Source organism: Somniosus microcephalus, chromosome 1, assembly GCF_052327205.1.
Source record: "Somniosus microcephalus isolate GS21.2 chromosome 1, FLI_Smic_1.0, whole genome shotgun sequence".
Lineage (NCBI taxonomy): Eukaryota > Metazoa > Chordata > Chondrichthyes > Squaliformes > Somniosidae > Somniosus > Somniosus microcephalus.
The window spans coordinates 64,414,852-64,438,111 of record NC_140987.1 but is presented as its reverse complement, the minus strand read 5'-3'; the positions used below and the strand labels follow the sequence as shown (position 1 = coordinate 64,438,111).

General features: G+C 41.6%; 1 protein-coding gene across 4 annotated transcripts in view; it reads left to right on the top strand.

Annotated features, from left to right (window-relative positions):
• Nucleotides 1-22,033, top strand: part of LOC147124142 (low-density lipoprotein receptor-related protein 2-like) — a 51,668-nt gene extending 29,635 nt beyond the window's left edge. For 2 of the 4 annotated variants that reach the window (XM_085982773.1, XM_085982755.1), the window contains exons 19-30: nucleotides 2,360-2,575; nucleotides 3,744-3,927; nucleotides 4,361-4,562; nucleotides 4,642-4,806; nucleotides 6,376-6,576; nucleotides 12,353-12,896; nucleotides 14,708-14,833; nucleotides 14,906-15,010; nucleotides 15,870-16,103; nucleotides 17,642-18,149; nucleotides 19,017-19,101; nucleotides 21,932-22,033. In XM_085982773.1, coding sequence (XP_085838899.1) covers nucleotides 2,360-2,575; nucleotides 3,744-3,927; nucleotides 4,361-4,562; nucleotides 4,642-4,806; nucleotides 6,376-6,576; nucleotides 12,353-12,896; nucleotides 14,708-14,833; nucleotides 14,906-15,010; nucleotides 15,870-16,103; nucleotides 17,642-18,149; nucleotides 19,017-19,101; nucleotides 21,932-21,952 — 2,591 coding nt within the window. In that variant the 3' untranslated portion in view covers nucleotides 21,953-22,033. Of the gene's footprint in view, nucleotides 1-2,359; nucleotides 2,576-3,743; nucleotides 3,928-4,360; nucleotides 4,563-4,641; nucleotides 4,807-6,375; nucleotides 6,577-12,352; nucleotides 12,897-14,707; nucleotides 14,834-14,902; nucleotides 15,011-15,869; nucleotides 16,104-17,641; nucleotides 18,150-19,016; nucleotides 19,102-21,931 lie in introns of all 4 variants that reach the window. The other 2 variants (XM_085982765.1, XM_085982745.1) reach the window with 1 other exon arrangement.
• The last annotated feature ends 1,227 nt before the right edge of the window (nucleotides 22,034-23,260 follow it).

Sequence of the window (23,260 nt, the reverse complement as noted above, 5' to 3'; positions counted from 1 at the left end):
TCACCTCCATGTTTCTCCTATCTTCCAAAAGGTGCACCCCAATCTAAAGAATACTGTTTAGCATATGATTTCAGTTTTGAGTCAAATTTAATCTCATTGCACCTTGTAACATCAAAAATTTACACAAGTAGTCCCCTGACATTGTCCCTAACCTTAGAATTCTGAACTGACTTCCTAACTTGTAAAGTGAAGCTAGACCCAAGTTGTGTCTTCCTAATTCAAACTGCCTGCTTCAAAGACTTGATTCTGGTCCTCGAGTCTGATTTCAGAGTTGATTGCAACTCCAACATCTTTCTGGGTGTCTATCACCCTGGCTGCCACATTGCCTGCACAACTAAGCAACTTGTCTGCCACTGAAATTAGGTCATTTCAACACTGTCACTGGAATGTACCAACATCCTATTTGTGGTTTTTATTTTATTTTTTTAATTGCAGGGGTCTGTTTCTTATCTCTCTACTTCTCACCAGAAACCTCATAATTTGTGCCACATTCTTCAGGCTTCCACTGAAGAAGCAGTGAGATGGAGAACTCTGGCAGAAATTGCAATGATTTTTCACCAACTGATGTGGTTGGCCACTTAAACTGGGTGTTTTGCCCCAGGGCAAGGCAATATATAAATGTATTAAGATGCCACCAACTTGTAAATTTAACCTGGTACCTCCTAAGCTGCAGAAGCAAAAACATGACTTGTGCAGCAAGGCAACCATCTGCTCATGTCTGAGGGTTCCCATTCTTGGAAATAGCAGCTATCTGCTACAATACCCAAAACTCTACACTTGCAATGATTTTAATTAGAAACCTAAGCTTCAGCACAGGAGGCTTTATTTAGCCCATTATCTGCCTGTACCAGATCAACATTAGCTATCTACTAATTGGGTTTTCCAAGTATTTAATTTCATAGTTGATTTGCCTTAAATAGTCATTTGTATGGTTCCCCCCACCACTGCACTGTCCCTGCTTATCCCAGCAGATCTATTGTCTAATGGCATGAACCATTTGTCAATACCATAAACATCAACTTAAGGCAATGCTTAAACCATAGTGCACCTACTATTGAGCAGTTTAAGCACTCCACACCTCCTAAGTGAACTTTCTTTACAATCTTGGTTATTCTCCATTTTGCATACAAATTCCAAGCTTTGTAATCAGGTTGATGACAAATCAAGTATCTGAACAGGGTCACAAAATTCTCAACCTTCCAGGCTCCATCAGATAGACATTGGCATGTGTAATGCCCTTCATAGCACAGCAGTGTCTTGAAACAATTGGTCTCCTTTTTCTGATTGGACATTCACAGCAACAAAGCAAGGTTACTATCTAGTAGGTGCACTCCATAGGGTTGATGTAGAGGAGGTTGACTATGATAAATCATTGGTGTAATACACAAGCATCCATGCTGCAATGGCAAGTGTCAGCAGTGTCTGATTTTAAGTGGTTCTCCATTCTTGGAATTTATGCAATTGTTAACTACTGCAGATTTCTGGAATTTGAATCCTTCCCCCTTGCACCATTCCTCTAGCCATGTATTCATTTGAAATATCCTCCCATTTCTACTCTGACTAGCACATTGCACTGGTAGCAATCCTGAGTACTACCTTTTTTGAGGTCCTATTTTTTAATTTACCTCTTAACTCCCTATAATTCAGCTTTTAGGTTAAAAACTGGGATGAGGTCCTATCATTGGTACCTATATGCACCATGACCACTGGCTGTTCACCCCTTCCAAAATTTTCTGCAGCCACTCTGAGACATCCTTGACCCTTGCACCAGGGAGGCAACACACCATCCTGGGGTCTTGTTTGCAGCTGCAGAAACACCTATCTAGTCCCCTTAAAATAGAATCCCCTATTATAGCTCTACCCCTTTTTCCTCCTGTCCTGTGCAGCAGAGCCACCCCTGGTGCCAGGAAGTTGGTGGCTGCTGCTGCCTTCCTCCTTCCCACCTTAGAATGCCCTTTGCATAGACAGTCCCAAGTTTGCTTTCATCTGAATCTTGCACTGTTAACAGCTAATTTTTCTTATTTTTACAATACTTCACACTATGTACAGGCTGTCTACCAGACCCTTGTCCCTCAAAGGGATGGAATGGCAATGTAAAATGTCAGTGGTTTGAAGCACATTTTGCTTCCTTGTCTCTTTACTTCACTACACATAATGTAGTACACTTGGGTGCTTGGTACAAAGCTTTGGTAATGGGGCAAACTAACAGATCAATTGTTTGTAAAAATGTACTCTAATGGAAAACAGTGGTGCCAGAAGAATGTATATTTCTTCAGTATAGGCCTAAAATCTGGCTTAAAGCTTTGGTTTTGTAGTTTCTGCAATGTGCATTGCACTCATTGTTCTATTCTCAATGTAGGTGCCGAGCCTGTTCTCCTTGTAGCCATTCACCACGATGTCCTGCTGTATGGATTGCACAGTGCTAAAAAGGACATTCTTTCTGCTATTGCAAAGAATGCTATCTTCTCCCTGGACTATGACTGGAAGGAACAAGTAATCTTCTGGGTTGACATTCATTCTGAAAGTATAAAGTGGATGAAACTAAATCAACAAGATAAGGGAACATTGATCAAAGGTCAGTTTAGAAACCAAACTTGCTAGGAGTTCAAGCTGGTGATCTCCCATGAAAATAGTGTTCTATAGCAGTTGATCTTCTGAAATGGCTATTTTGCATGGTGAACAATTGAACCATCTAGACAAGGGTTTACTTCCTGGAATAACTGAAAATGCTGAACACTTGGGTCAGGCAGAATCTGGAGAGAAAGTTAACATTTGTTTGACCTTTCCATCAACCTGAAACATTCCCCCACTACAGATGCTGCATGACCTGACTCTCTAGCAGTTTCTGATTTCCAGCATCTGCAGTATTCTGCTTTTGGTTACTTCCTGAATATGGCCATGGTCTGCCTTGTGATATAACACCCATGCATTGTGGAAGAGATTAATATTATATCAAAGACTCTAATTTTTAAAACCCAATTTTGGCAGAATGAAGGATTAATTGAACTGGATTAGATTGTTGGAGGAACAAAGCTTGAAGTGATGCACTTTTGGCTTTGAAAAGCAGAGTTGAACAATTTTTTTATTGAAGCACAATGAGGACATAAGTGGGTAACAAAGGATGTAATGCAAGGAGTAAAGGCAGAATTGTTCAAATACAGATCTTTGGTTCAGTGGCAGATAGCAATTTGAAGAATAGGGTGGACTTTTTGAAAACTCAACAATGGGATTAGGCTTGCAGGGACAAACATTTTTATAAGCACCTCCCAGGGGTAAGTGGTGGTCTAGATGAATGGAATTTTGTGGTCATTCACAGGACATCAAGACTTTGATAGTATTACAGATTGATTCATGTGTATAAAAGCACTAAATAGGTAATTATTGGAGCTAATTGGCAACTGATTCCTTCAGATCACCTTGGTCACTTCCAAGTTTGTTGCCTGGAACAGCATAATGAGTGGCATGACACGAGTTCAGCTTTAACTTGCCACTGACAGGATCTGCTCAAAGGCTATTCTGGTCCTGCTTGTGTAGCTGGCTATTTGGAAAGCTTTGGTACTAAAACTGGAGGATCCTCAACAGAAACCAACAAACTAAAGATATTAACACCTGTGAACAATAGGCCTTGAGGGGGATGAAGGGGGGGAAATTCTGGCAAATAACATTATCTTGAGATCAATTTCCATGAATCCAATAAAACGTAGTAATGTACTAGTTTGTTTTAAATCCATATTGCTCTGCAGGAATCCAGTCTGACTGTATCGCCATGGACTGGGTGGGCAGAAACCTTTATTGGACAGATGGAGTAGTTGGTCGTATTCTGGCAGTAAATTTGAACACCACATGGCATGAACTGCAGGAATATACAGTTGTAGTTGACACTGCTATAGATCAACCTAATTCCTTGGCTCTGCAGCCACTTGCTGGGTAAGACCAACTTTAAAATTGAATTTTAATTTGTAACTGGACATGCAAGTCCAAACCTGCATACTTTTCCCCCTGTTGGAGTCACAAGACAAATGACTGTTACTTGGTGAGCTACACTAGCCTAGTGCCTAGCCATTTTCTTTTACATTAACTTTGATGCTAAAGTGCATGTTACTATTCCTTGTTAATACATGATGGGCCATTTTGAATGGTTAGTTAACTGGTTGCACAAGATTCCTACAGAGAATTGGTCAAACTTGATAAATACTACTTCCCAGTGAACTCCCTAGCCTGCTAAATGCAGCAATGTATCAATGCTACCAGTTAAGAGTTTGTAGGCAAACAAATGGACCACAGCAAGACTTGGGAGAAACTGATCATCGATCTATTGGATGTCATCACCTGTGTAACTAAATCACTGTTCTTAATGTAGACTAATGTACTGGGCTGAGATTGGAAGTGAGCCACACATTGAGAGAGCAGGCATGGATGGAACAAACCGAAAGCTCATTATTAAGACTGGGCTTGGTTGGCCAACTAGCTTGACGCTTGACCTACTTAACTGGAAACTCTTTTGGGCTGATGGCAAACTTCATTGTATCGGTGTGGCTAATTTAGATGGCACTGGGATAAAGGTACTGAATTTAAATAAAGAATTCCATGGCTAACGGTCACTATAATGAAATGAAATTTGAGTAACCATTTTTGTATCAGCTGTTCCAGCTGGCGCACACTCGCAGACCATTTGGTGTAGCTGTATTTGAAGATGAAATGTACTGGTCAGATGTGGAGTTGAGAGCTGTTCAAAAAGCTGACCAGAGACTGGGAAAGAACAGGGCTGTCCTCTTGAAACGGAACAGTCAACCATATGGATTAAAGGTAACGTTTATATTGCTTGGCAGAGGGAAGCTAATTGCCTAAATATTTAACTGATGGCTAAATGTTAAAGCTACTCACTGAATATGCCCATGCTACACTAGGCTTTATGGTAAATTGACAAGTATTGTGTAATTATAGTTTCTTTCACAATCTAAATCATTAACACTTTACTGGATTCCATTTATGTTCAGCACAATACAACTGATACTTATATTTCATTGAAACATAGAAGATCTTCTTAGGCAGTCCCTCTGAACTGAGGATGACTTGCTTCCACATTAAAAATGAGTTTGTAGGTGACTGATTAGTCCAATGCAGGACCTACAGTCTGTCACAGGTGGGGCAGATAGTGATTGAAGGGGTGGGGTGCTTGGGTTGACGTGCACTGCCTGCGCTTGACTTCCGCTTGCTCCCAGCAAAGACTGTTTGGTGCCTTCCCTGATGCTTCTCCATTTTGTGTGGTCTTGGGCCAGGGATTCCCAGGTGTCAATGGTGTTGCACTTTTTCAAGGAGGCTTTGAGGGTGTCCTTGAAGCATTTCCTCTGCCCACCTGGGGCTCTTGCTGTACCAGAGCTAGAAGATAGGAGCAGGAGTAGGCCATTCAATGCGATCATGGCTGATCATCCAAATTCAGTACCCTGTCCCTGCTTTCTCCCCATATCTCTCGATTCCCCTTAGCCTTAAATATATCTCACTCCTTCTTGAATATATTTAATGAATTGGCCTCAACTGCCTTCTGTGGTAGAGAATTCCACAAGTTCATCACTCGGTGAAGAAATTCCTCCATCTCTGTCCTAAATGGCTTATCCCTTATCTTTAGACTGTGACCCCTGGTTCTGGACTCCCCTGCCATCAGGAACATCCTTCCTGCATCTAGTCCTGTTAGAATTTTATAAGTTTCAATGAGCTCTCTTATTATTCTAAACTCTAGTGTAAATTTCATTGTACCTTGGCAATAACTGAAAATAAATAGTTTGTGATTTTGGGGGGGGGGGGGGGGAGCAGCAGCCCTGTGCATGAATAGTTATGGCTGCAAGGTCTGGTTGAACCATTGAGGGTATCTAGTTGTCATGATGCAGTGGCTATTTGATTTGAACTTGGCTGCATGAGGTTGGAAGAAGAATCTATGAAGACCACTACACAGCTTAATTTGAACATTACTATACCTACACCAAAGGTCACTATATTTGATCAGAATCTGTACCTGTCATGTATCCTAACCTTTACACTAGAATGTCATATGTTCTCTAACAAGTTGATCAAATTCCTCTGAGGAAAGGAGCACATGGACTTGATACTCTTTCCACCCACATACTAACCAGGCCACTTGAAAGTGCAACTACTGAAGACTTGTAGAAAGCACTAGATGGAAATGATTTTTAAAAAGCAAGCACTTTTTTCAGTTGGACTGCACCATTTCAAGTTACTGCCAAAACCATTAACTGCATAAATTATTGCTCATTGGGCCAAAGTGACTTGTTTGCAGTCCTACTGTGAACTTAGCGTGACTTTAATCTGAAGATATTTAGCACTTTAAACAAACCAAAGTAAACCTATTTCTATCTGCAGGTGATGCATGAGGTTTTGCAGCCAAAGATGTTGAATCCTTGTGAGAAAATGGGCTGTTCACATTTCTGCTTATTGGGCCCTGGATTGAAGGGGAGCTGCCGCTGTGGAATGGAGATGTTGCTGGCAGATGACGGTGTGACCTGCATAAAATCAACTGATGAGTCTTTTCTCCTCTTAATCTCTCCCACTGTCATTACTCAGGTAAGAATTGATCCAAATCCTTGGTTCCATTTTCTCCTAAACAAAAGGAATTCAAATTGCTTTTTCTGCATAACTTTATTCCTATGGAAAAAGTTCTCTATTCTTAACATTGGCACTTGCAATTAATTCTCTTCCTACACTTATTGAACTGCTGACTTGCTCATTTGTTTTAACTTCTGCTTGTGCGAGAAGTTCTTGTGTAGCTCCCTCAAGTATTTTGACTTAATTTCCCCTTGAGCTTATCTGTTCAAGTTGACTCTTAATCTAGAGTTTGTTTGTAAAGCTTTTTGTGAAGAGGGTTCTCAAGATCTAGAGATGCTGGAAATGGTTTCTTGGAAGATAGCATAGCTTTACTTGAAGTAAACTAATCAGACACATCTGGGACTAGTGGCTAAATCCTGACTCATTGTTAAAGCTTGACTTGTTTCTGCACCTTTAAGAAAGATGCTCTAAGGATAGGAGCCTGGGCAGCTCTAATCTGAGCTGGGTGAAACATGTGGAAGCAAAGGACTGTGTAAAACATGACCATGGAGGTGGGAAGAACAGAGCAAGACTAATATAAGATACAATAGAATTCTGTTGGGTGTAGTGATGAGATATTGTTACAAGTATTAAAGCTACATCTAGCACAATAAATGACAAGGTAAAGGAGGCTGACAAATAGGGATGAAATAAAAATAAGACCCAGAATTAAATGTTCAACATCTCTGAATAATTACAGCAAATTGATAAAGGTTGTGGGGCAATGAGGATCCCAAAAATAACTCGTGGCCAAGGGACAGCAAATTAACCAGGGGAGGGGGTTGCCACAAGTTTGGGAGAGGAACTGGGCCTGAACCTGCATTCTCACCCCACCCCCATTGCTGGAAACCTTGGAGCATCTGAGTGGGGTCACCACTGGAACATTGATGCTGTGGTCCAGGAGCAGGATATTGCATAAGAGTCCCACAAGGATATGGGGTGGGGGTTGAACAATGAAACCAAGACACTGATGTGGGAAAGTTGTCTGGGTGGCAAGTGGCACTTAATGAGCATAAATGGCTCTACTCTATGGGACTCATCTCAGAACTTTGGTTGCAGTGGATGTCTCCAACAGCAGTAATAAGGAAGCTAACCAGATCTGGCTATGTATAGCCAAAAGTATTTCAAAGCGCACCACAGGAGGTAGTGGTCTGTACAAGGCACTAGTACAACCAAACTGGAGAACTCTACAATTCTAGTCACTAGTCTATTCAAGCTTTGGATATAATGCAAAAGAACAGCCAGCTGCTTGACTTGAGTGAGGCTCAATTGTAAATGGGATAGAGAAATTGAATACCACAATCTCTAGGGCAAGGGGCAACTCTAGGTTGCAAGGAAGGTACACATAGATTTGGCTACATAATACAGGAGGTGACAAACATATGGAATGGGTTACCTGTGGGAGCAAGTAATATGCAAAGTTTGAGGGAGGGTAATTGAGATTTTGGTTTCTGGAGCTGGCCTGTGGACTGTTTTCAGTCCTGTACTTTCTTGCCTTCCTCTGCAAGGTGGACTCCTGTATATTGGAGAAAAAAACTTGGTCTTGTACTTCAGCTAAAACCTGGTGCTGAGGAGTCTCAGTCCTCCAGTCTCTAGCATCTGGCTAGCAGCAGCAGTTGTCTCTACCTAAACAATGTTCCAATGGATCTGTAATCACTGACTCTTTTTGGCCCAACTAACAATTTGGATTATGAATCACCAACTGCTTCAGCCTGACTTGGGAGGGTCTTTGCTTGGATTGATAAAAGGATCTGGCTAGTGGAGTTGACATTCAAGTCTACAGCACCACAGGTGGCTCAACTGTACAAGGAGGGAGGAAGAAGACTGAGCAATATTGAAAGGGTAACAGGCAGGTGTTTGTGGCAGCAGGCATGATTCCAGGATGGTATGTTGCCTCCCTGTGCCAGGGTTAAAGATGTCATGGAGCAGCTGCAGAACATTGAGGGGGAGGAAGAGGGTGAACAGGTTGTAGTCCATATCTATCAACAGGTAGAAAGAGGGATGTGGTACTGCAGGCAGATTTCAAGGAGCTAGGAAAGATTTAAAAAGCAGGATCTCAAAGGTAGTAGTCTCCAGATTGCTCCCAGTGCCATGAGCTGGTGAAGATAGAGCAAATTAATGTGTGGCTGGAGAGATGGTGCAGGAGGGAGGGCTTTAGCTTCCTGGGGCATTAGGACTAGTTCCAGGTGAAGTGGAACCTGTACAGGCTGGATAGGTTGCTCCTCTAGAGCCAGGACCAAGTCCTTGTGGCGGTTTGCTCGTGCTGTGGGGAGGTTTAAACAAATTTGGTAGGGGGATGGGTACCAGGATGTAGCATTAAGAGAAACTAGGTGCACAAAGGATTGGGAGAGACAGTGCAGTATTAGGTGGGTCAGATTAAAAATACAAAAGTTTGAGGTTTACAGTGAGTGTAAAATGTGTTGAAGGTTGGTGAGCTACAGGCACAGTGGGAATAGGAGGTTGTGGAGATAACTAAGACTTGGCTCAAAGGACAGGATTGAGTACTAAATATTCCTAGATGGGGAAGAGAAGAAAGGAGGTGGGGTGGCAGTATTGGATAAGGAGGATGTTGGTGCTGGAGAGGATGTCCTGGAGGGGTTAAGACAGATTCTACTAGTTGAGAAACCATAGGTGCCATTGCATGAAGTGTATTCTATAGGCCACCAACTAATGGGAAGGATATAGAAGAGCAAATTTGCAGGGAAATTAGATGAAAGAACTAGAGTAGTGATGGACTTCAACTATCCTAATAGACTGGGATAGTAAGTGTAAAGGGCAGAGGGAGAAGAATTTGAAGTGTTCAAGAGAACTTTCTTGATCAGTGTTTCCAGCCCAACAAGGAAGGAGGCATTGCTGGATCTGGGAATGAGGTGGGTCAAGTAGAGCAAGTGTCAGTAGGGGAACATTTAGGGAACTGTGATCATAGTATCATAAGATTTAGATTAGCTATGGAAAAGGATGGAGCAATCTAGAATAAAAATACTTAATTTGGAGGAAGGCCAATTTCAGTGGGATGAGAATGGATCTGGCCTGGGTAAACTGGAATCCAAGATTGGTAGGCAAAACTAACAATGGGCTGCCTTAGAGGTGGTTCAGGTACAGTTGAGGTACATTCCCACAAGGGGTGGTGGTGGGAAGGTAGGGCAACCAAAGCCAGAGAGCTCTAGATAACTAGGTAAGACACAGCAGAAAAAGGGGGTGTATGACCTGTCAGGTTGAAAATACAAGAGAACCAGGCTGAATATAGAAAGAAAAGGGGCAAAGTGAGAATTGACTGGCAGCTAACAGGAATCTGTTATGTTTAGGCATATAAATAAATGGGTAGTAAGAGGGATGGGGCTGATTTTAGGACCAAAATGGAGGCTGAGGGCATAGCTGAGGTGTAAATGGTACTTTGCATCTGTCTTTACCAAGGAAGATGCTGCTGCCAAAGTCAAGTAGTTAAGATACTGGATGGGCTAAAAATTGATGTAGGTACTAAAGGTTGGCTGTACTTAAAATAGATAAGTCACCAGGACCAGATGGGATGCATCCTAGGATGCTGAGGCTGGTATTAAAGTGGAAATTGCAGCAGTACTAACCATAATCTTCCAGTCCTCCTTGGATACAAGGGTGGTGCCAGAGGACCAGAATTGCAAATATTACACCATTGTTCAAAAAAGGGTGCCAAGATAAACCCAGGCCAGTCAGGTTAACTTTTTTTAGAAATGGTAATCCAAGACCAAATTAAGTCACTTGGACAAGTGTGGATGAATTAAGGAAAGCCAGCATGGATTTGTTAAAGGCAAATCATGTTTAGCTAACTTGATTTGAATTTTGAGGTAAGAGGGTTGATGTGGTGTACACTGACTTTTTCAAAAGGAGTTTTGATAAAGTGCCACGAGGCTTGCCAGCAAAGTTGAAGCCCATGGAATGAGTGGCACCATGGATACAAAATTGGTTAAGTGACAAGAAACCATAGTGGTGAAGTTATGTCTGGAGGAAGGTACACAGTGGGGTTCCCCAAGGGTCAGTACTAGGACCACTGCTTTTTCTTGATATATTAATGATGGTGTGCCAGGCACAATTTCAAAATTTGCAGATAAGAAAACTTGGAAGGCTAGAACAGTGAGGAGGATAGTGATAGACTTCATGAGGACAGACATGCTGGTAGAATGAGGTGGCCATGTGGCTGAAATTTAATGTAGGAAAGTGCAGTGATACATTTTGGTAGGCAGAACAAAGAGGCAATATAAACTACAGGGTACAATTCTAAAGAGTGCATGAACAGACCTGGGGTATATGTGCACAAATCATTAAGGGGGCAGTTTGAGAAAGTGGTTGAAGCACATGCGATCCTGGGCTTCAGTGAGGCAGAGTACAAAAGCAAGGAAGTTATGAAGAACCTTTTTATGAAACACTGGTTTGGCCTCAACTGGAGCATTGTGTCCAATTATGGGCACTGCACTAGGAAGGATGTGAATGCTTGAGGGTGCAGAAAAGATTTACAATGGTTCCAGGGATGATGGACTTCAGTTACATGGCTAGACTTGAAGCTGGGGTTGTTCTCCTTGGAGCAGAGATGGTTGAGAGGAGATTTGATAGGTGTTCAAAATTGAGGGGTCTGGACAGTAGATGGAGAAACTGTTCCCATTGGCAGAAGGGTTAAGAACCACTGGACACCGATTTAAGGTGATTGGCTGAAGAACCAAAGGCAACATCAGGAGAAACTGTTTATGCAGCGATTGGCTATGAGCTGGAATGCACTTCCTGAAAGGGTGGTAGAGGCCAATTCAATCTTGGCTTTCACAAGGGAATTGGAAAAGTACCTGAAGGAGAAACATTTGCAGGGCTACAAGAAAAGGAGTGGGACTAGCTGATGGCCTTCTGTGCTGTAACCATTCTGAGCCCATTTATGATTCACTCTTGCTCCAGAACATAGACTTTAGTTTCTTGATTTTTGGGAGAGGAGGGAGAGTAGTCTTCCCTTAAGGTTACATAAAGGTAGTTTGACATTGAGAGTTAAAAACCAACAATTTCACTTGACTTCCCTCTTTATATTATAAAAAAAACCATTACCAGGGAGACATGTATATCAGACAACCCAACATCTCTGGTAGGGTTTGACCTGATCTTCAAAGGAAGGCCGATCTAGCCCACTCTGCATTAACACAGGAGAACATAAATAGGTGCAGGAGTAGGCCACTTGGCCACTCAAGCCTGCTCTGCCATTCAATAAGATCATGGCTGGGTTGTATGAATTCCGAGTAAGCATGTCAGTTAGGAGCTCATCTGTCTGTTCAAATAGATTTTAAATGTACTGTACCTGGATAGACTGGTCCCAAGTGTTAACTGGTCAGCCATGCACTGAATTACCTCACTTGTATAATCTTGTAGAGTGTAAATATTTGAATTGGAGCCCAGCTGATGCTATTCCCCATAATTTTAAAGGCAACTTAACTAATTACTTTTTAATCAATCCTATGATTCATTATGTTGTGGCTGTTGGTTAGTTCACTTCACATCAGACTGCATCTGATAGTGAAGATTTAACTGACTAACAGTGTTCCCTAGATGACTTTGGTTCATTTACCTGTTATGATCTGACTTGGTGATTTTATAATGGCTTGATGTGCAATTTTAGTAATCTAATCTACCTTGGATGTGGTCAATCTTTTCTCCCAGTTGCTTAAATGGCTGAAGGTTTGAGGCCCGTTTGCTTCCTTCATTTCTTCTGCACCATTATTAACTGCAATTTATTTCATTTTCCCTCCAGGTATACCTGAAGCATCTACAGCCAGATACAGGGTTAAAGGCTTTACCAGAACACCTAGTGCACCAACTGATTAACAACCAAGTGTCTTCAGCAGATTATGTCTGGAAAGACAAACTGGTCTACTTTGCAGATTCTGATGAAGGCCTCATTGGAAAATTTGTACTGGGGTCTAATGTATCCTCATGGCAGAGGATTTTCCAGCTTTCTGACTATGATATCATATCTCTAACAGTGGACTGGTTGGGTGGCAATCTCTACTGGATCACCAGCATTCCTTGTGTAATTGAAGTGGGATCTGCTAATGGCTTTTATAGACTTGTACTGATAGAAGAAAATCTTTATCATTCAACTTCCCTCACATTGCATCCACCTACTGGCATCCTGTGTTTCTCTGACTGGGGATCAGAAGACCAGAGAATTGGTCCAAAGATTGAATGTTCTCTTATGGATGGGCGGAAACGCAAAGTTGTTTGGAAAAAGTGCCGCCTCCCTACAGGTCTGGTCCTTGCAGACTCTGGTACTCGGCTTTATTGGATTGATTTGGGTAAGTATTGGTGAAAAGTGAGCACCAAACCAATGGTCCTGCTCTTCTGTTCATGAATGGTCTTTCAATTAAATGATACCAATTTGGTTCAATATAAAGCCAAGTATTGTTAAAGACCCTGTTGGGGCAAATGAGGGCAATGTGCAGTGGATTAGAATGCTCTCCTTTCACCTCCCTGGGACCAGTTCAAGCTTGAGTTACATCCAAGCTTGTTTTAAATGCAACAGTTCTTTAACCACTTAATTTAGATCCCAGGCAAGGAATGGGGATTAACACTCCCATTACAGTAGCAAGGTGTCAATTCCACACACTGGTCTAAGTTCTGGTATACATTGAGCCCAATTTCTAGGCCTAATGCTGGCCATTGGGCACAGGTCATTCCACTGCTAATCTGTTTGTCACTGCTAAATTTTCATTTTTTGGTGTCCTGGGCAGCTGGCTAAAGCTGGTGTTGGCCACTTGGTTGCTTTATTACAAGCCTAACTGCTTTTCTTGGAACTTTGTTTCTGAGCAGGACAACTACTGGGCCTGCTCCACTTCACATTGGATATAAAATCCAATTTGAAGTTCTGTTTAGATGCAGAGGGGGATGTTTTCCCCTCATGGGGAAATCTAGAACTTGGGGGCACAGTCTGAATAAAAGGTCACCCTTTTAGAACTGATGAGGAACAACTTCTTTGAGGGTTGTAAATTTGTGGAATTCTCATTCCTGAGAGCTGTGGAGGCTGGGTCATTACATTAAGATGGAGATAGACACATTTTTGTAAGACAAGGGAGTGAAGGGTTATGTGGAGCGGGCTGGGGAGTGGCTTTGAGCCCTAGATCAGCCATGATCTTATTGAATGGCGGAGCAGGCTTGAGGGACAAAGTAGCCTATCCCTGCTTATTTCTTATGAACCAGCAGACACTAGCGCACCAACAGCCATCAATCCAGGATTTGTTTTTGTGCTAGTGAGGCAAGCTGTAACATTTTATGCACATGAAGAGGACAGATGTCTGTCCCAATTTCAGGCTGGCCTTCTGGTTGGGGTGGGTGCACTACCTGAATTTCCATATATTTTCTTGTGCATGCCATTGTTCAATACAATGAAGTATCTGTTCACTCTAAGTGTAATTGTATCCTAGTGTATCTTTTTTTGGTCTACTCTCTCAATTTATTTTGAAGTTAGGCCACTATTAAATGAACACCTTTAACACCATATTTTGATTTAACACTAGGTAAATGAGCAGTTCCATTTTGAAAGCTTGACATGAGCACTAACATTTTGCAAGCTCTTCACCATCACATGGTGGTGATTAAATCCTGGCACTAGCATGCCTAACTTGAATCATATCCTGAGCAGCAACATCTGCCATTCTCCCTCTTGGGGGGGGGGGTAGAAAAGAAACAGTATTTTCTTTCTAGCAAATTGCTTGCTAGCATTGATATGGGATGGCATATTGCACAAGTGTCATTGATTTGAAATAGTTAAACCTGCATGTTGTGCACTCTAAATCAAACCACCTACAGATCGGAATTGGAAACTAGTTAAACCGTGCCAACTAGTTGAGAACACTCCTCAAATCTAGAGTTGCATTAGTGCAAAACCCTGTGGTCCAATATTACTTGTGCCAGACAGCTCTTTATACTTGGTGTGGTTGTGTATTGCTGAACTTGATTCCTGGTGTGGAACAGCTTAGATTTTCTGTTGTGCCTCTGCACTTGTTTCCCCTTAATTGGTGCTCAATTTAGATTAATGTGGAATTTCAATGTTTAATTTGCTTAGTCATGTCCCTAAAGTAACCAACTCTAACCCCTCTCCTATTCGCAGAACACAATGTTGTTGACAGTGTTCTTATGGATGGCTCAGAATTTAGAGAAGTTCAAACAAGCCTTGGAGTCCAGTCTGTGTTCGCATATGGGGAGAGCACCCTGTTCTGGACAACAGTACACAATGGTAAGTTGCCAAGTCCACTCATTTCTAACTTGGTTTGTGGCTTTGATCATGATTCTCAACTGTTTTCAGCAGGTTACACAAGGATGTGGTACAGTACAATGGGGCAGAAGCAGCAGTGGTTTGAAGTAGAGCAGAAAATCGTTGGCCTGAAAGTGTACAGCAAACGGCAGCAACAAGGTTGGTTTCCACTGACGATAGAATGGCCAAATCTTGGCACATCCACTGTTGGACTTTTTCCTGCACCCTTCAGTTCAAATCTTTTGCACTGTATTGCTGAAAGTGCAAGTTGATAACAGCAAGACCAAGGCATCTGGGACCTTAGTGAGCAAAGGATTTAGAAAGATCCAGAACAATGAGCAGGAGGGTGAATTGGTCAAATTGGGCCCAGGGGAGGAATTGGATCCAGAGGAAGAGTAAGAAAACTAAATTTAAACTTTGATCAATTTACTAAATGCAGGAATGAGTCAATAGTTTAAATTGTTCCTTTTCTTGGCTGAAGAGATTCATAAACAAGTATCATATTAAGAGTACGTGTAGTTAATTGAGCACTAACTTTCTGTGGTGTTTAATGGGCAATTAATGTGCAAAGCCAGCAAGTACTTTAACAGGTTAAAGGGGAGAGATACTGTAAATTGGCCAAGTTCTGCAGATTTGCAAATTGCTGTGTAATACTTCACCACTGAACTTGCTGACTGATTTGTGCATTAATAACTGTCATTATTTTGCCATTAAGATTTGGTCCAATAGCTAAATATCAAACCTGAACACTCTTGCTTCTCTAGACATGGGCTAGTAGAATTTGCTGCTCGTCTCTAGTCCCTCTTAAAGGGTTGCTTAAATATAAATCTACTCTGCAGGGTAACAATGAGCATACAATCTCTCGCTATGCTGGAGAAATCAGAATTTCTGCACATGGCCCCCTTATACATGTGTCCCTTTTGCCAGCTCCAGATGTGGGTTGCAGTGGTTCTACAAAGTGCATGTGGATCCTTATTTTTAAAATGTGGTTCTAACATTGCTATTTTAATTGATGCAGGAAGCAATTTTTGTTCTGAGAAAAATGGCGGCTGCAACCATTTGTGTCTAGCATACTCCGGAGGCAGAACATGTAGATGTTCCACAGGATCTCACCTCGTCAATGGCAGTGAGTGTGAAGCTATGCAGTGCCCACACCAGACTTGGCAGTGCCAAGATGGACTGAGCTGTATCTTGAATGAGCAAGTGTGTGATGGTGAAAAACATTGTGCTGATGGATCTGATGAAATGAAGTGTAAGTTTCTTTTTGTCCTATTTGGAATCTGCTCCAACTTAATTCTAACATGAAAGAAAAGACATAAAATTATTTCATACAGCACAGGAGTCCATTCTGCACAGCCAGCTCTTTGAAAGCTATGCAATTCCCCTGCTCTTTCCTGTCTCCCTGCAAAGTTCTCTTTCAACTATATACCCATTTCCCTTTTTTGAAGTTACTATATCTGCTTCCACCACTTTTTTTTCAAGCAGTGCATTCTAGATCATAACTCAATGCATTGCTTTCCCCCAACCCCCCCTGGTTATTTTGCCAATTACCTTAAATTGATGTCCTAGTTACTGACCCTCCTGCCACTGGAAACTATATATCTATTCTCCCCCTCTTGCCATGGAAGCTGTTTCTCCTTTTATTTACTTTAGCAAAACCCTGAATCTTTACTAGACATCTCTGCCCCTGCAATAACCATTCCAGTTTCATAATGTGATCTTTTAACTGCTGCATACTACATGTGACAAATCTGGTGAGGTGTGGTTGGTTTAAGCAACCAAATGTATTGGCTTTTCAAAGTGGAAGATTTTGAGCACCCTGGGATTTTTGACCATGAATGCCTTTGACTTCATTAGTATGGATGGATGTGGCTACTTGGATAAAGACTGTTGGCCTGTTCAAGCAGAAGCTGGCTGGGAGTGATATTTCCCCACTGCATGGGGATATTGACTTGCACCATGTCAATTACATTGTGATGAAATCACAAACATACAATAGTAAATTTACTAGTCACAGTTTAGACTGGCAGCAGCCAGGTAAACTCAGTGGGGAAAACTGGTCCTCAAATACTGGTCTCCATTTCAGTAGGTTTACATGGCTGTCACCTGCAGGTGATCATGGGAGTTGGTAGCTAGACTGCTTGCAATCTGTAGTGAAGGGCTGTACTAACGGGTAGTTTTGAGGCTAGGTGTGAAAGTTGGAATGAAGTGCCTTTACTGGTTGCTTCAGTGGTCTTTAATCTGTGCTACACATGCACTGCCCTCCAGGAGAAAACCAGATCCTTTTGTGGGAAGGGATTTGAGTGATTAATGCATCAAACAATAGGTTGCCTTGACCTTTTGTGCCTTTTTCTATCAAATTTAAACCAACTTTTTGTGGGTAGCTGGCAAAGAGCAAAATGTTGGAGCTAAAACTGTCAAGTTGCATTTTTATCAAAGTAATGGTGATTAATTGAAAGTGTACATTTGATAGCTGCTCTGTGGACACTGATCTGTACACTTCCAAGTACAAACCATGAAATAACCTCTGGCCTATTGACCACAGGCTATAACACTTAAAATATACGTGGTCCATTTTTTCCTGACCCAATGCAATATGTTCTTGATGTTGCACTACATCTAGTTTTATGGCAGTGATTTGAGAGTGCTATTTAATATCTTCAGGACTGGGAGATGGACCCCAACTCATGGTCCTGTGCATCCCTATATTGCAGACTCAAACCAAATATTTATTCACTAGGCTGTTTTTATTCATTGACTCTCTCTCATTCATGTAACTTATTTCCACAGGTGAGGGAACATGGATGGAACCTGCATTGACAATGCATAATCTCCCTAGCCCTTCAACTCCTGAAGAGTCTCCCTCCACTCAGGAACACTTGGCCACTTCAAAATGGTTCCCAATCACTGCCACATCCTATAGCGAAAGTCAATACTCCGCTCCTGGCAATATAGATACTGTTGCAACTACATCTAGTCATGGTGTCTCCCTGCAGCATGGTGCTAGTTCTGCTGCAACAGAAACTGTCTCTACAGACCAAATGGATGGTGTTTTCAATGCAACTGAAGGTGCAGGCAGGTCTGGCTCCTGTGCTGCAGAGATGTGCAATATGCATGGGAGTTGCCATGTAGTCAATGACTTGGTAATGTGTAAATGCGAAGAGGGCTACACAGGGAAATTCTGCGAGGACCAAGTGATGCCAGGAATTAGTGTTCCCCTCATTCTGGGAATACTTGTTGTGATACTGTTTGTTGCTATTGGAATATTCTTCTTTAGAAAGAGGAGAGCTGTAAAAAGGTTTGTTTTTTTTACTCTATTAATCCATGTGTTGTAAACTATCCAGAATTGGTTTCTTAAAGGGATAAATCTGTGGAAACAATTTTTCAGTGGGACAGGTAGACCATGGAAGCAATTTATATACAGGAAACTCTTAACCAGCACCTACATATCCAGAAATCTCTTAACCAGCAAAATTCAAGAGTAGGTGCAAGTAAGTTTTACTATATATTGGCCATGTAACCAGGGCTCCTGCACATGTGGCCTTGTACAGGGCTCTCGTACCTTGGTAAGTATACCTCTCTGTAATCCAGACTTTTTGATCAACTGGCACCACACCAATCATGTCTGTGCTGGATAAGTTTCCTGTAGATTGATTCTTTATCATGTGACTACTAGGATGGTAGAAGGTAAACTAGATGGACCTTGGGAATTGCTAGATGAAAGACGACCAAGTCAATGTAGCATTAAAATCGAATGATAGAAATTGGCATTTGAACTGAACCTGCCCTGTTCTTACTGGGTGGATTGGGTATATACTAATTGGCTGTTAGACTTCAGGAGCAGATTTTTTGCACATGCTCCAGGCTGAACACTGGGCTAAAGGCAGATTTCCATTAAGTTCTAGCTGAAGGTAATTTGCTGCTTCTAATAGCCCAGCATGGTAGCCAGGGTAAAAACCTACAAGTACAGATATTGCTTCCTTTTTGAATAATTGAGGCAGTAAGAAACATACTACTGCCTCTTCATTCTCACCCTCAACTAAGTTATCAAACAATGGGCCTATATAAGCCAACTGTCAAATAGCCATTGTTCTTGTTCATGGTGATCTTTCATTTTTAAAGATGACCGGTAAAGTCAATGCAAATTCTGCTTTTTCTGATGCAGGACAGCCAGTGCCAACTTGCAATTGACTGCAGCAGGACATGGGAACCAGACCTTTAAGAATGAGGCTTTTGTAGAAGTACCAGAGGTAATGTAAAGATGGAAACTTTTTTTTTTTTTTTTTAAATAAGATAAGAACTACTTGCTGTACAAACGAGACATTGGACAAGTTTCATTTAGTATTGGAATGGGCTGGTTGGTTCAGATACCTGGTCTATTCAAAGCAGATTCCCTTTGTGCAGAGTGGTTGAAGTGGTGCATTTGGCTTCAATGCCTCTAGGCTTGTGATTCCTTATCCAATAAACTTCACCTGAAATGAAGATTGAACAGCACTTGGCTGCTGTGGGATAGCTAACTCTCTCATTCCTCCTCCCATTAATAGCACTTGGTATCAGAACTTTAGGCCATTGGCCCCTTGCCTTGGCTCTCCTAGAGCAATCCACAACTGATTTCACATGTGCTCTCCCCATAGGCCTGTTTCCCTCAACATCTATAGGAAAAGTGGAACATTTGAAGCAAGTCTTAGTCTTGTGGAATAGAATTTCATGCTGCTGAAAGCTTTCTGAATAATACTTCTCCACCCATGACCATTTTATAAAATTTGACCTTGTTTCAGGGCCTAACCAAAGAAAATGGTATTTTGGCCATCCTTTGCTTTCTCTCCTCCAGTGAGGGGATACTTGACATTCTTGTCTCTGCTATTCTGGTCAATCTCTACACTTTGTTGTATGGTGTCTCTACAACTGCCCAGCATCCTCCTAACTGTGGCCTAACCATTTCCTTGCAAAACTTATGACCTCTTACTCTTGTAACTCTACCCCATTTATAAAATCCAAAAAACTATTGGCTTTATCCACCTGCACTTGATGTTGTGGAATACTTCTCTTCAACACCTAGGTCTCTAGAAAGATGTGAAGGATGGGGACTATAGACTGGATCTTGCTACAAAAATAATGGTGTTACCGACAGACACTGCAATCAGCCAGCAAGTTCACTGGATTGAGTTGTAAATACCCAGAACTTGCCAGTCAATTTACACCACTCCACTATTTGCTTTGCATAAAAGGCAACTCTCCCTTGGGGGCCTTTGCACATTGAGTTTAATGGTAATTTGTTATCTGGTCATTGGCAATGCATTAACAGTTATCACATTGTTAATCAACCTTGCTGGCCCAGAAAGGGAACCAATTTAAAATGTTCAATCTCATCTTGCATATAGTAAATCGGGAGTTTTAAAAAAACTTTTCTAAATCAATTTTTTTTTTCTGTACCTGATTTGACTCTAATTCACCCTCCTCAGACCTGGTTCCTGTTCTTTCTCTATCCTTAAATCTCATTGGTTACAAATTAGACTGCACCATTCAAGTTCCAGATGCTCTGTTGTTCTCGACACATCAGCTCACTTCCTCCAAGCTACAGCACAGATTGAGGTGCAGGTCCCATTGTGTATATTCCCATTGCATGCATGTTGTCACACTTCACATGAAATGGCATCTGTTGTCTGCCCATTCTGCTAACCTGTGTACTTTCATATATGTTGCTGTTTGACAAAACTCTACTTCTGTCATCAAATTTATTAGCGATTCTTGTATCTAAGCTTAAATAATGTGTATATAAAGTTTAAGTACATCCAACATTGATATATGCAAGCAACACATCATTTTTCTCCATCCATGGAACCAATTTTTGGTCAGATTTTATGCTTCCCTTCCCCCCCCCCCCCCCAAAAAAAAAAGCCTCATGGTTAACCTTGTTAGACTGCTTCATTTGAGGAATTGAATATAGAACTAAACACTGCAATCAGTGAGCATTCCCCACATCAGACCTCCTTGAAGCAGCTGAAGATGATTGGGCCAAGGACACTGCTGCAGGAGTTCCTCATGGCAATGTCCTGGAGCTGCAATTGGCCTCCAACAACCATCTTCCTTTCTGCTATATATGACTCCAGCCAGTGGAGTTCCCCCCACCCCCCCCCCCCCCCCCCCCCTGACTTTGATTTTTACTAGGGCCCCTTGGTGCCACACTCAGCCAAATGTTGCCTTGATGTCAAGGGCAGTCACTTGCCCCTGGAATTTAGCTCTTGGTCCATGTTTGGACCAAGGCTGTAATGAGATCTGGAGCAGTGGTTTTGGCAGAACCCAAACCGCATTGAAGTGCTACTTGATTGGACTGTTGACAATCTCCATCACTTTGCTGATGTCATAATTGGCTAGATTGGAATTTTCCACTTTGTCAAGTAGATGCCAGTGTTGTAGCTGTACTGAACAGCTTGGCTATAGAGGCACTGCTAGTTCTGGAGTAAGTCTTCAGCACTACAGCCAGGATGTTGTCTGGACTTTGCAGGGTCAACTAGGCTGGGTGTGCCTTTGTCTGAATCTGATGCCTAAGTTGATGCAGTGGTCTGTCTAGTTTTATTCTTGTACTTTTTCTTGTAGTTAGCTAGGCCATTGCTAGACCATTTCAGAGGGCAGTTAAGTATCAATCACATTGCTGTGGGTCTGGTGTCAATAGACCAGACCAGATAAAAACTGCAGGTTTCCTTCCCTAAAGGCATTAGTGAACCATTTAGGTTTTTTAAATTGGAATAAAAAGCTAGTATCAGTAAGTGACTAAGTGATCAATAGCTTCATGATAACTTACTAGTTTTATTCCAGATTTATTTGATTAACAATCGTTACAAACTACTTAATTCAACTAGTGGTGGGATTTGAGCTTGTCTCTGGATTACTAGTCCAGTAACAACTGCTTTGCTACTGTACCCAGAGCTGGCACTAATGCTCCCTTTGATTCCAAGTGTTCCCCTACTGCTTGATGTGTCCATGGGGAATCTTGTACAATTTGGGCCTAGTTTTACTTATAAATTCATTTGTCAAGATTTCCATCCCTTTGTCTAACTTTTGGCTAATCTTTTATTGCAGGAGTCACAGACATCCAGCTGAAGCCTGCCAAACCCCTTTTATCCAGTTTTTTTCAATGTGGTTTAAATTGTATTTTAGTTGAAATAAAACGGATGCAACATATCCTTGATTGTTGATTCTTCATTCAAGTTATAATTCCTGTTGAACTGCACCTTGCCTGCATCAATAGTTTGGATTTCAATAAAGGCAATAGACAAAAATTCATGGGAATTAGCAGTTCATGTGCTGAGGTAGTGGCCGCCTCCAAACAATCCATCTTGGTGCAGGTGCTTTTGTTGGGTAATTCACCATAAACTTGTACTGCAGCTTCCTACTTGGAAAATACAAATTTTACAGTCAAGTAATTTCCAAATCCTTGTGACCAGTGGGCACCACAGATGTCTAGACAACATTATGATTTAGTTTTAAGCTTCCTCTTGGTTTTGTTCCTGACTGGAAGCAATTTGGTTGCTTCCTCAAAACAATGACACATGCAACTGTTTTGCTGTTGACACTGGGGCAATCCAGTGCTGGTTATGGATTTTTTCTTTTTTTTTTTTTAAAAAAAGGCAGATGCTGCATAGTTTGACAATATCCTGATTTTAGTTTTATTAAACTTTCAGTTCAATTGGACCACACTGATTTAGTGGTGACCTTCAAAAGGTGCAGTGCCACCCTTGAGTGAGACTAGGGCAACTTGGTTCTACTCCTTTATTGGTTCAATGAAATTAAGCCCAACTTGAATGCCACCATTCAGTACATCAATTACCTAGGTTGGCATACCAGCATTGGAGGTGTATTCTGTTGGGATACTTTAAACCATTAGGGGAAATGCAGTTTTACACTCCACACTATATCTTTAATGCTAAACTAACAAAGCAATTGTCCTGGGGCTTGGTTCAGAGAACCAAGCAATATGTGGACTTCAAATTTTTAAGCAAATTTGTTCATTTGAAGCTGTTGCTTACCTTTTTTTTTTTTTTTTTGACTAACTTCCCCTCTGCCTTTTTTTTGGCTGCACTCCCTTCTAGTTAGCTTGTCTTTGGTGTAGCACATAAGGACAAGTAGGCCATTTGGCCCCCTCACCTGTTCCAGGATTAGTTCATGGCTGATCTGTATCTCCATTTACCTGCTATTATCCATATCCTTTGGTCCCCTTGCCTAATTTGTTGATCTGTCTTAAATTTCAATTGACCGGCAGCCTTTTGGGTTCCTACTTTTTACATTAACTTGGTTTATGTATTGATAAACTTATACACTTCATACAGTAATACTGCAACAAACTAATCCAACTGATCATTAGAATGAACCATTGTATAAGGCTCTATTCTTGGCCCCTCTACATGCTGC